We start from the raw sequence: 13,536 nt of genomic DNA on the forward strand, positions 1-13,536 counted from the left end.
GTTCATTATGTACACTGATAAATAAATACAGAGCTAATACATTTTTGTTAGATATGAATCACATTTTCTTTTTTTCTATTCTTACGTATTGGCACTGATGATTAGATTGACTAATCTGGGTATAACATAAGGTTACACTAAGCATGACTGAAGGGCTATTAGAAAGACGCGGATGCTTTTTATAGATCTACATGCCTAGCTTACTGATTTGAAAGTGTGTCAAGACCAACGTAAACTAGAGAGAGTAATTTTATTTTAATGTGCCTAGGTTTCAAATTATCTCCAACTGTCTCCACCTTTTTTTTAAATGCACATTTTATTTAAAAGCTTTTTAGCATTATAATAAAGCCAAAAAGTCTTACTTTTTAGCTGCATCTGTGTTGAGATAGCAGGGGTCTGGTCATGCATACTATAGCCCGCTGGTGGGCAAAAGATATTTTCTTTACTCTTCAAAAAGAAATCCACCATGTCCAGCTGACGATTCTTCAGTCCTGCCTGAAATTATACACGTACACGCATTATATGTAGTTATCTACATATAAACTTAGTATCACCTTTTTTTATTTTTGTGATTTCATGTGAAGTGTTCGCATACCTGCAGGGCATGGATGGGCATAGAACAGCGTCCCCAAGCATTCAAATGGCAGAGAGAGTCCACCACCCCAGCACTGCCAAACACCATCAATCTATTCAACAGCTCCTCCTGGGTAACCATGAAGAGAACTAGAGACAAGCCTGATGCTGAAACAAACAAAAACAAACACACACACTTTAATCAAGCTTTCTAAATGTTACAACTACATAAACATAAAGAAACTCTTGTCAAGAAATGTCAATTAAAAAGTGATTACTGATATTAAAATAGATTAAAGGGAACATTTACGACCCCTCCCCAGATCACCACCTTAACGTTGTGGAGGGGTTTGCGTGTCTGTGTGAGCAGGCTCAGCCCGAAGGAGCCCGAAGGAGCAACATGGGTCCACCTGTGGGAGAGGTAGTAATCTGGGTCTGGTGCATTGTGGTCGCTTCCCCTGCGACCCAGACTCGGATAAGTGGTGGATAATGGATGGATGGATAGAACATTTACGATTGTGGGGATATGCAGTCCTCTTTGGTTTATGTTCAGAAGCTCTGGGTTTTAAGGAGGATTGTAATGCTAGAGAATAAAAGATGACTGTTGTTTGTAGAGGGGCAGCACGGTGGTGCAGCAGGTAGTGTTGGAGTCACACCTCAAGGGACCTGAAAGTCCTGCTCGTGGTGACTGTCTCTGGAGAGTTTGGTGTGTTCTCCCTGTGTCTGCGTGGGTTTCCTCTGGGTGCTCTGGTTTCCTCCCATGGTCCAAAAACACATGTTGGTAGGTGGATTGGCGACTCAAAGGTGTCTGTAGGTGCGAGTGTGTGAGTGAATGTGTGAGTGTGAGTCACCCTGCAAGGACAGGTGCCCCCTCCAGGGTGTGTTCCTGCACTGCGCCCAGTGATTCAGGGTAGGCTCCGGACCCACCGCAACCCTGAACTGGATTTCTGTTCAAATGTGTTCATTCATGCTTTTCAATGTCTGGAGGTTTGTTCTAAAATCTAAAACTCTTCACATGGCATTTCTTCCATCAGCAGACAGAGAGAGAAAGCCTAGCATACTGGACCAAGACTGTTTTTTTTTTTTACTGGGGCTTCGTAAAGCCCCAGTAATTATACATATTACTCACATTATACAGATTTCCAGTGTACAAACAGAGTGGAGAGCTAGCAAATGTTGAGGAAATATATTCAAAATTTTATAAAAAGGTGTTTCTTGATTACAATCATGAACATTGCAGTTAAACAATGTGATTATGCAATTATCATTTTAAGGAAGAGCAGAATGTTTGATCAAATCATTTTACTGCATATGTATCTCTCTTTTAAAATAGTGTCGGCCTCCGCTGAAAAACATGTATCCTACTATGTCATTTGCACACAGCAGCTGTCATTCACATTGTGTGAACCTTTAATGAAGAATGAAGCAATAGAAAAGCTCCAAATGCCAAAAAAGAGGGTTTGTGCCTTCTCTTGTAAAGTTACTATTTTTGGAGATACATATTTTTCATTGAACAACGACAATGCCTTTCTATGTAATGCAAATCCCAGTTACAGTACAGATACACTGTGCAAAGGTTTAATCACCGGAAAAAATGAAATTGAAATTAAAAAGCGAAAAGTTAAAGTGACCAGTTACACTCAAACACATGTATTCCTATCACTATAATTATCTGGCCATTGACTGCAGTTTTTATTTGCTTAGAAAAACAATATAAGAACAAATAGAAAAAAGATCTTAAAACAATCTGTCTTGAATTTATACATGGTAGCATTTTGGTTTAATCACTTTCAATCATTTTTGGATGAAAGAGCAGTATTACTAATGGAGTTACAAACCAGTGCCTTGTTTGTATTTACCCTTTTTGACAACTTCTATTTCAATTTACAAACAAAATTGTTCATATTTTCAAAAGAAATACTTTATAATGTCTGGTTTAGCTACCCAAGGCTTCTCCAGAGTAATGTGTAATTCCTGTATTAGTGAACCCAAATAATGTACAACTGGAAATTTGAAAATATTACAATATGTATAATATGAGGTTATATGTTTTACCTTTGAGTATCAAAGAAAGGTGTTCCTCTTCCGAGCGCTGGACAGGTGCAGCAGGGGTATCAGAAGAGTGGTATGTCACACTCTGGCTTTCCAGGTCCCAGTGGACCAGTGTGGTGCTGCTGTTTCCTGTTGTGGCAAATGTGAGCACTGCTGAGAATTCAGAGACATTCAGCATGGCTGGGATGGTATGTTCAGGTACAGTGAAGTAGGTCAGGATGCCCCCTGCTGGTACGGAGGGCTGACTGAGCTTGGCAGTGGCAGCCATTCTACGGCACTCTGATTGGGGGAAGTCTCTGTACCAGGGCAGCCTGAATGACTGGGGCTCTGGAGCTTTAGCATGTTTATACAGCAGCGCCAGCTTCGCCTCCCATGAGCTGCACAGAAAAAGCAAAGGTAGAAAAGAGTGCAGTAAATATCCTGATAAATTCCTTCTCATTTCTGATTATATTGTAAGTGACATCAATACGTTTAACTGCTTGCGTATTGAGCTTTTTTATACAAACACCAACCAGTGTATGGTAAGCTGAAGATAAATATGGTTATGACTAAAATGTCTTCAGAGTGAGTGGTATTATTATTTTCCATATCACTCAGCCTTGTGAGTATATGCCTCGGTTTTAACCACAGGCAGCAGTGACTTGGAGGCTCAGTGTCTTAACCATAAAATTTGCCAGAATATTAATTTCTGACACACAATCACTGTTGAAGTTCAGATTCAATTTAATTCCAGCTAATATTAATGGTAACACTAATAAACATAGAGGTGTGTTTTATTGAAAGAAGACACATTGAATGAATTTGTGTCTTACTGCTCAATCTGAAAATGGGTGCCCAGCACAGACTGACTGTAGGCTGAGCTGGCGATGCTGTCCTGGTCACAGGGCTTTGTGGGTATGAGAGGAGGGAGGGTTGGAGACTGCTGACACAGCAACTGATCTGGATGAATCCTGCATGAAGCAACAAGGCAAAAAAAAGTATATGGAATAGGGGTTTTAATCTAAATTCACTTATGTTGTCTCATTCCTCACAAATTACATATTCTTTTCAAATTCTTTCAGAAAAAAACAATATCTGTAGGTGTTTGGTTGCAATCATGTACAATTAAAATCAAATACAACACTACAAAATAAATATGCAGGGTAAGAAAACATACAAGGAAACCTTGCAATAAACTAATGATATTTGGTTAAAGCTTAGCTGCTGATATTATTTGTACTCCCCATTATCCTCTATAAACACAATGACTATCAAACACACCTGAAGTAATCATTGAGGTTGACTGCCAGAGCTTGGTGTTCACGGGTGGCAGCCACAACTGTGCTAAGGTCTTGTGATACGTGCAGAAGGCAGAAGCTGGAAGAGGAAATGACTGACTCTGTTTCTCTCTGTGCTGATGTGTAGTATTCAGGGAGATCAATAGTGGCCAGGTGCTTCCCCTCCATGCTGTCAAACACATCTAACATGCACAGTTAAGGAATTGTAAGTTGGAACCAGAATAAAAAAATATATAAATAAAAAGATTCTTGAAAAGTTTTGAACGCATGTAAGCTTGTTTTGTTTTATTCTAATGTTAAATGCTGATTACGCTGTTTTTAAAAGCACAACTACTCACAATATGCTTTCCAAAATTCCAACTTTCAGAGATCAACACATGTATAAATGTCTGGACCTGTTATTAATGTTTATACACCTATGTTTCAACACTGCCAGGATAAAAATGAACTGAATTTGATGTATTAATTAATACATATATATTTTAATCATTATTTTACATATTCAGTTTATAATTTAACCAAAATATCCGGTACTCAACAAGTGACCCGAATATACGTAGTCTACAGAAGGATAAAAAGCTATTCCAAGCCACATTAGTGGCTAATCTGAGGTTTCAAAATACTGAGTTTTATTTTATTTGTACCATTTCATTATGGTCACAGAATAAGTCCATATTTGTTAGAAAATTGTCAAATACCTTTCATAATTAGTGATGTAAACAGTCAATCATGAGTGGATAAAAGATAAGAGAGGATAGGTTGAGATCTCCATTTTTGGTGTTTTTCACGTATAATAATAAATATCTGCTGTCCTCTTTTGTATAGATATGATAATTGGACCAAAAGATATTCTTCAAGATGACTTGGAATAAAATAGATTCTACAAACTTTTACTGAAATTCAGCAATGATTTTCCTTATCCTGAAAATTTCCCAATTTGGAAATACAAGGATTTTGTCTCACAACTGCAGCACCATACTCCCACAATATTTAAAATTTTATAAAGTCAAAGGCAAAGTTTCAATTATTATTTTTCTACAATGAGTAAAAACAGAACACTTATAGAAAAGGATACATATGAGTCCATTGCTTGTCAGCACAAACAGAGAGCTTCTGCAGAGCTGGTGATCTGTGCACTTTTCCTGAATTTCAGGAGGCAAGTTGATGAGGCAGGAAGACACTATCTCTGGTTCTTCTGGTGCTTCCAAAAACAGGAGCTGTACCAGAACACACCAGTTCAACAGAAGAAAACAGCAGCCATTGGTGAACGCCAGCAGCTTTGCACAGGACAGCTTACTAATACCTAGAGCAGAGGACACAATTCAGGAAAGACATTCTGCTTTTACTTCACAATTAGGTAGCAAGTAACAAGTAGACCTAACTGTTTTATGATCATGTATTATTGGTAAAACTGGTAGAACAATGTAAAATTAAATCTCCAGAACTGTTCAAAGAGCAGCAATCTGTCAGTAGCAGAAATCTATGTCACTTAAATTTAAATTTAATGTATATTAAGGACTCATAATGATACTGGAATCATATGCTTGTAGAAAATATCTGAATTAGGCACATGCTTAGATTTCACACCAGTTTATATTCATTTATGAATGGTACTCTGAAAGATAATAGTATTTAGGCCATTGTGGGATAACTGCATTTTAAAATTTTCATTATATTTGTAGACTCTGCAGCACCTTTTTATTTTTTCTGCAATGCTAATCCAGGTGTGGCCCCAATATCTACATTTTCTATATACAGATGTACAAAACTATTACATAGCAGCATCAGCTCACAATTTTTACAGCAGTGTGTCTCTTACTTTAACGACTTTAATAACACGTTCCAATAATCAGTGAATTAAAGTGAAGCATAGGAATATGACAGGGTTTATTGTGAAGAAACACTTTCTGATTTTTATAGTAAACCACACTCACTTGAGTCTTTCTCCTGGACAAGCTGCAGCAGTTTGTGTGCTGGATATTCAGATGGAGGTGACAGCTCACTTTCTAGATCAAACTTGTGTAGTTTGAGTTCACATGAAGGCCCCACAACCAGCAATCTAGGGCTGCTGTCAACATTACTTCTCTCTGTCAATACTTCCCAGAAAAAGCTATTGAGTAAGAAAAAATAAATCCTTTGAGAGATATCAACTTGCTTGGAAATAAGGTCAAAGCATTGATTATTCTGCAGTAACAAAGGATCCAGAGTACTGTCGAAATGTTAGAGACCACCTTATTTGATTTCCAGTCAAAATTATCTGTTTCAGGAGAAGAACCGCAAGTATAAAATTTGAAAGGAAGAGGAAAAGTGACAAAAACAGGAATTTTTAAAAACTGCCATTCAAACAATGACTAACAATATAAAGAGAAAGTGACTCTTAACAGTCATGGAGGACCTGGTAGACCCCAATCTGTCATCATCAGGTAATTAATACTTAAAGCTTTCGTCTTTAAGAGATCTGAGAAAGTCAAGCTCCAATCTTGCGTCAGATGTGAAAATTCCACCAGTGTTTCTGGTCATTCCTCCACTGTGGGAAGAGCAGGGGTCTGAAAGGATGTGCAACAGTCAAATAATCTTTACTGAGAAAAGGAAATATTCAAAAAAGGGGAACATTACTGTGTCAAAAAAGAAGCTGCTGATGTTTTCAGAAAAGTAGACGGAACTTGGATGGTGAAAAGCACAAAATGCATCCAACTTCCAAGACTTATCTTTAGAGAAGAACATAAACATTGCACTTTGTGAACTGAAACTTAGCATGTCATAAAAACATGGAAGCAGCAGCGGGTGGACACAGAAACACTCAATACTACAAAAATATTATTATATTCACTTGTTGAGGCTTCTGAATGGTCTGTTATGCATGACATCTGCTTTGCCTTCTGATGCTTAAATGAACGGTTAATGTGAACTAGTCTTAAGCAAAAAGAAGGTTGTCTCTGTTTTACAGTTATTGTAACACACACACACACACACACACACACACACACACATATCCATACATACATTCTATATATGTACTTACTCTGTATATAAGTCTTGTAGAATATGGACCGGAGCATTGCGCTCAGAAACATCACTGACCGACACTTTACCCCCAGCACTTACACAGCACATCAAGGAGCAGCCTTTAGCCATTTTGGCTTTAACAATGTTTTCCACATCTTTACACAAGTCATTTTCAGGCAGAAGAGCAACTTCTAGCGCTGTCTGCGCTCGAGCTTCAGGTCCACTTAACATCTTATGCCAGAGATTTCACCTCAACAGCACACAGAACTAAAGTTCAACATTCACTCTCTGTGTTTCTGTCCAGAGCATTCACGTGCACACATTTCACCAGCGACTTAAACCCATTCCTTCACTCTCCTGGCAACCACGAAAAACAAAAAGCCCTCTGGAATCCGAAAAGACAGAGAAATCGCCTTAAAAAGCAAAACAAACAGCCCTTTTCTCCATCCCATAGACGTCACCGATCATCACATGCTGCTGCTCATCACGTGACAGAGCACCGCCACATTAGACATTACCAATCAACCACAGAGAGAGAGTGAGTGAGTGAGTGAGTGAGTGAGAGAGCGAGAATATTTATTATTACAGTCATTTAATACATTTCATATTAAATGACAAATTCCACACACACAATGGACTGTTTTGAAGCTTGCTTTCAATAAATGGACACTGGGTATTCCATAAAGAAGGAGTTCTCAATTAGCCAGCTAACTTAAGCCCAACATTGAGAAGTGTCTGGAGTCTCCCGCTCTCCTGTTCCCTGAGAAATCTTTCTTTGTGGAAAGAGTAGTCTACGGTATAAACTGCTGAATGAATGAATAATACGTTTTGAAACATTAGATCTGATTAAACTGTATAGTAAAATCTTTTTTTCAAACAAGAAAGGACGTTTTTCCTTATCAATCCACAACAAATAAGGGTTGATGATGGTTCGCTGCTCCCAGTGTAGTGCAAAGCTCCCTACGGCTTCGTGTGCAGGGAGTGTGGAGAGATTGGGGACCGAGCCGAGTGTCCGAGAGCAGCAGGAGGAAGTGAGGGTGAACCTAAAGGAGTTTCGGTATGAAAAGCGAACTGTGAAAGTCACTGAGAGCGATGATGGGGCCAGAAACAAGATGGATATCATCTCTGGTGTTATAAATAAAGTGTTTCAGCTTTCCACATTTTCTCTGCCGAAGAATGACCAAAGGACCAGGAAAATGGAGGAGAAAGCGTTAGAGGTTTATGGTGAGTGGGGTCTGCTAAAGGCTAACGGCTAACAGTCAAACTCGCAGCATTTATCTCCCAGAGAGCTTTAAAGAGCATAAAATGACGCGGATAATAAGGTTAATGTCCACCTTATACTCTGAAACAACTCAGTCAGGTGACTTTTAAGAGTCAGGACAGACCGAGTTAATTTAAAGAAGAATGGTTTAGACACCATGATATTGGCAAACAATATTAATAGTAACGATTAACCATTTTTGTTAAGTTTATTATAAATTGCAGTTTGCTTGTTTTATAATGTTAGACCTTCAGTTAACCAGTTTATGCTCCATAGAGTGGGCCTCCCCCGTAGTGGCACTCAAGGTTAGTAAAGAATCTCTGACACATCTTGTTCACTGTATATGAAAGTATAGCGTCTGTTTTAAAAAGTGAAAAATCATTAGAGTAAGAGTGGTATTTTCTTTAACTTACAGCACTGTAACTGTAATTCAAGTAGCTGAGAGGAGGTTAAAATAGGGTTGAGTTTCAAATGAATCCTTAATGAATTTTCAGTGCTGCACTGACACTGATGTGGTGGTGGTGTTGTGTTGTGCTGGTACAAGTGGGTCAGACACAGCAATGCTGCTGGAGATTTTAAGGCCCTCTGTGTCACAGCTGGACTAAGAATTATCCACCAAACAAAATTATCCAGCCAACAGCGTCCTGTGTGCAGCGATGAAGGACTAGAGGGTGACCAGCACAAATTGCAGCAACAGATGGGGTACACATCTGTAAGGTGGACCCACAAGGTATGTGTGCCTGAGCAGACAGTGTTTAAAAACTCAAGCAACACTGCTGTGTCTGATCCATTCAAAACAGCACAACACACCACCGCCACATCAGTGTCACTGCAGTGCTGAGATTGATCGTCCATCCAAATAATATCTGCTCTCTGAGCATCCTGCCCATTGAAGGACAGGGTGAAAGAGCGCAAATAAAGTATGCATAGAAACAGATGACCTTCAGTCTCTTATTGTAAAACTACAAAGTGCTCCTGTATGATTGGTGGAGCTGAAAAAGGGGACAGTGAGTGTTGAAACAAGGAGGCTGTCATAATGTTCTGGCTGATCAGTTTATAATGCACTGTTTGAGTGTAGAAGCTGTTATGCATGGTATAGTATCTAAGGGACTATGGGGTTATTTGGGATTCAGTCTAGCTTTCTACATTTTCAAATGTCATTTTTATTTTTTCCATATAGATGTTATTCGTACAATTCGGGACCCAGAGAAGCCCAATACACTGGAGGAGCTGGATGTTGTGACAGAGAAGTGTGTAGAAGTTCAGGACCTCGGTGATGATGAATATCTCATCATTATCAAGTTCTCTCCTACTGTGCCACACTGCTCTCTGGCCACTCTGATAGGTGTGTGTTACAAGAGATAGGACAAACTGTCACTAGACACCCACACATACAGACACACTGTAAAGGGAAGGTTTGTCTTGTTAGTTACCCTATAAAGCCTGTAGTAAGAGCTCCTGCTCTTCTTTTAGAATTTGGAACATTTCTGTTAGATTTGATGGCATATAGACACAGGAATTTATTGTGGTTTTACACTGCATGGTGCCTACATCATTCTGTTTGACTCTGCTCAGCCCTGACTACTGATCTGTGCGTACTGACTTGCTGCTAAGCCATGTTCAGTCCCAAAAAGTACCAGAACCAGATACCAATTAAAAAAAAAAGTACATTAAAGCAGTGTAGGTACCATATTGTGGAATCACATAATCTGTGATGTCAGCTATTGTTAAATTTCTGGATCATGAAAGCCATTCCAACACATTTTAAAAGTTTGAATGCTACTCCATCATTCCACAGCTGCTAACTTTACTCTAGCCCAGGGGTCATCAATTTTATCCACAAAGGTCTGGTGTGGCTGCAGGTGTTCATTCCAAACAAACAAAAGCACACCTTTTATAACTGTTTAGAGACTGAGACTAGGTGACTAAACAAGTAAAATCTGGTGTGCTCCTGCTTAATTGGAATCAAAACCTGCAGCCACACTGGCCTTTTGTAGATAAGATTAGTGACCTGTGCTCTAGCCAGTGCTTGGCATTGATCAAGGTGACTAAGTGGATGTGCTTCTTAGTCGGTAGTGAATGGTAAAATGCAAATTACATTTTTTACAACGATGTGTTGCAGGACTGTGCTTACAAGTGAAGTTACAGCGATGCCTCCCATTTAAGCACAAGGTAAAGTCCAAAGTTTTAAGCTTAAATAACTCAGTGCAGTTATCTTCTTGAATCATTTCCTTGTCCGTGAAGCCACTGTATTTCCTGTTGTGTACAGGAACATTAGCATTGTTAAACTAATTAAACAAGTTCCCATGATGCTTTGTATGTTATTTTTAGCAATCTTTAATGAGAACATCTAAGTAAGTGTGGAGGATCATGTTTTTCTTCCCCTTATTGCTGTAATCTTTAAAATAAATTAAATAAATCATGGCTAATGAAAATGATCAGTGAATTTGAATGTCCATCTGGAGTCTCTTTCAGTTCCAGGTTGTGTTTATTCTGATTGCATTTTATGTGTCTGTTTACAGTTAGAAATTTACATTACTGAGGGAACACATTCAACTGAAGAAGACAGTAAGTGTGAAACAACCATCTTTGAGTCTGCAAATGCACAATATTATATCTAGAGTTTAAAAACTTCACATCTGATTTATCCAAGAGATATCCTCAATATTGATTTATATGTGATTTAGTGAGATCTGTTTGTGTGTTAGAGTTGCTAAATGTTTTTAATGCTCTATCCTCATCTACTGATATAAGATGATGTATTTATCTGCTTAAGATGGAGCCTTTTATCTAATGCTCTTTTCCTTACACAGTTAACAAACAGATCAACGATAAGGAGAGAGTAGCTGCGGCCATGGAGAACCCAAACCTGCGGGAGATAGTGGAGCAGTGTGTTACTGAACCTGATGACTGATTACACTAACAAACACACACTGGTTATGAATGAGTCTAATAAATACATATATTTTATATGTGAAAACGGGCCTGGATAATTATAATATTCCTTTGTATTTGCTATTAGAAATGTGTCTAAGGGTAAGTAATGCGATGATTAATAGTGGTTACCTCTGTTGACTCTTCTCTGCAAGCAACATATGAGGCAAATAAAAGCCAGTGATCAGTATGAAAGCAATAATACGTCTCTCTTCGGGTTGTTCGAGGACTACACTTGGTCTGCTCAGCTGAATGGAAAATGTCTGGATAAAGTTAAGGCAGGCTAGACTGGGATTTGTCAGATGTCCTGAGAGTGATGAGGACGTGAATCCATCTGCATTTGTTTGTTTGGCTTTTTAATATGCTGACTGAGCTAAAGGTCATCGGTGAGGATAACTGTTCACTTAAGCAGCCAACCAAAAAATAAAATGGAAATGCTAACTTCCTGTCGGACTATTACAATTATGAGATAATGTAGAAGTAAATTTCAGGGTTTTTTTGCTCTGTTTATACAGTGATTGGGCTGCCGTCATCAGTCAGCTGTTCATGTCATCATTTCAGTTATCTTCCCTGTATCATCATAAATGTGTTGAAATTCCCCAGCCATAATCTTATATAGCTCACTGTGCTGACTGTGTACAACTGAGCTGAAAATATCCTGTCTATTTTTTCTGTGTCAAATGTCTGCTTTGTTTGCTCTCTTCATTCAGGAAATATATAAACTTCCTTATTGAACCTTTATGATTTTTATAACGCGTGTACATATTTGGTATAAGAGAATGCACTCTAAAAAATAAACACTGAAAAGTTGTTCTGAAGCTTTGTCAGCTTTAATCAATGTACAATTACAAAGTGCGTTTTTAGTGGCCTGATCAACACATCATCTGTGGGAAAGATTACAATAAGTTTATACACATGGTAAAACACAACTGATGGGAATTATGTTTATAATTCAGTGTTAAAAATAACTTGCTAACCATTGCGTCAGTTTTATCTGACCACTTGGTCTGTAATGAGTGTTGGTACCATGTGGGGGCACTCTAGTTCCTTCAAGCCAGCGTCCAGAGAAGGATCTAATCTGAGTGAACTTCTGATAAGGTGACCCTTTTTCAGTCTTTTGCCAGTAACAGATCACCTGTGATAAGCTATGATATCTTCTGTATCATTTTATTGAATCAATTCCACCACAATAAAAGATAAGGTATAATAATAATGCAGTGGGGATTGTGTGATGGCAGTATGTATGTTTGCTGTCACCAACAAATATAACCTCCGTTGTGTACCTTGGGGAGGACAGCATTGTTGATTTTAACTGGGAAATGGTGGCCATTGGGATATATTACATGTAGTCTAGACAGTTGCCTTGTTTTACAAATAATCTTTATTTACAATGTACTTTTAAAAATGTTGAATCTGCCTTAAGCTATTGCTAACAGGAATCTAAATGTAATTCCTGTCAACAATTTTTGTCTTTACAATATATGCCCTTTCTGTGAACTGTGTCCAACACAATTAATATTCTGTGTTTATAGTATGTTCATATCACTCGTGCATAGCACCTTGGGCACAATCCTGTCTCAGTGAAGATTTCACTGTCTCTGTGAAGGTTGTTGCACATGTTAATAACTACTCCGAGAAGGTAAGGTAGGTTTACCCCTTGGGTTCCTTTGGGATGAAATGGGATCGGTTAAACAAGACTTTCATCCAATCCTCAGGCTGTAATCTTTGGGTTTAATGAGCTCCAAATACAAATTGCAAATTCAAGACTTGGTATCTTCTTCGTTACACATTCCAGGGAACAAAATTCCAGGTTCCTTTGGTTTCATCAAGGCATATACTTGGAGGACTGTAGCATTATCTAACAAAACAGACTGAAAACAGTGTGAAATGTGTCCTATGTCAATCAAGATGGCATTGGCCACTCATCTCACAGAAGCCAGCGTACCCAGATGAAACTTAATGTCAGCAATTTAGAGAAAAACTCTCAAGGCTTTTCTGTGCTCTCTGGCCCAGGGTTACTTCCAGAGGAAGGTCAAATAAATTCACATACACTGTAATGATTTTCACATCTCTCGTCCCTCACACAGTCTTGAAAGCAATACAGGCTACAGTAAATTGGAAGCAAAACAAAAACATCAAAGCAGATCTTTCAGCTACCTCATACATACTAATGGAAGACTATTATAGTAAAGTGTTACAGTAATTTGTCATCAATTTGGAGCATGTTTCTCTCAGAAAAACAACCCAGTGTGTAATTAACATTAAGCAATCAGGGTCCTCATTATTCAAATGATGCATTTCTGTTGAGCTGTGATAACCAGCAAATGTAGGAAAATATTCTGCTATGGGTTTGTGTTAAAAAATGCAAATATTATACAACCTTATAAGAAAGTAAAGTCCCATTGAAAATGGTACATGATTTCTCAGTGTTTG

The 13,536-nt window shown here is 38.4% G+C and overlaps 2 protein-coding genes across 3 annotated transcripts in view; one reads left to right on the forward strand and one right to left on the reverse strand.

Moving 5' to 3' along the window:
* spg11 (SPG11 vesicle trafficking associated, spatacsin) overlaps positions 1–7,336 on the reverse strand; it is a 35,212-nt gene extending 27,876 nt beyond the window's left edge. For both annotated transcript variants that reach the window (XM_066667250.1, XM_066667249.1), the window contains exons 1-8: positions 6,925–7,336; positions 5,837–6,012; positions 4,978–5,205; positions 3,886–4,084; positions 3,438–3,575; positions 2,629–3,002; positions 596–741; positions 363–495 (exon numbers count right to left, since the gene is read on the reverse strand). In XM_066667250.1, coding sequence (XP_066523347.1) covers positions 363–495; positions 596–741; positions 2,629–3,002; positions 3,438–3,575; positions 3,886–4,084; positions 4,978–5,205; positions 5,837–6,012; positions 6,925–7,139 — 1,609 coding nt within the window. In that variant the 5' untranslated portion in view covers positions 7,140–7,336. The remainder of the gene's footprint in view (positions 1–362; positions 496–595; positions 742–2,628; positions 3,003–3,437; positions 3,576–3,885; positions 4,085–4,977; positions 5,206–5,836; positions 6,013–6,924) is intronic.
* A 402-nt stretch (positions 7,337–7,738) lies between these two features.
* Positions 7,739–11,933, forward strand: ciao2a (cytosolic iron-sulfur assembly component 2A). The gene is made up of 5 exons (XM_066668601.1): positions 7,739–8,132; positions 9,350–9,514; positions 10,292–10,341; positions 10,692–10,737; positions 10,983–11,933. The coding sequence occupies exons 1-5, from the start codon at positions 7,832–7,834 to the stop codon at positions 11,081–11,083; spliced, it is 663 nt and encodes a 220-aa protein (XP_066524698.1). The 5' UTR covers positions 7,739–7,831; the 3' UTR covers positions 11,084–11,933.
* Positions 11,934–13,536: the final 1,603 nt, after the last annotated feature.

This window comes from Hoplias malabaricus, chromosome 4, assembly GCF_029633855.1.
Source record: "Hoplias malabaricus isolate fHopMal1 chromosome 4, fHopMal1.hap1, whole genome shotgun sequence".
Lineage (NCBI taxonomy): Eukaryota > Metazoa > Chordata > Actinopteri > Characiformes > Erythrinidae > Hoplias > Hoplias malabaricus.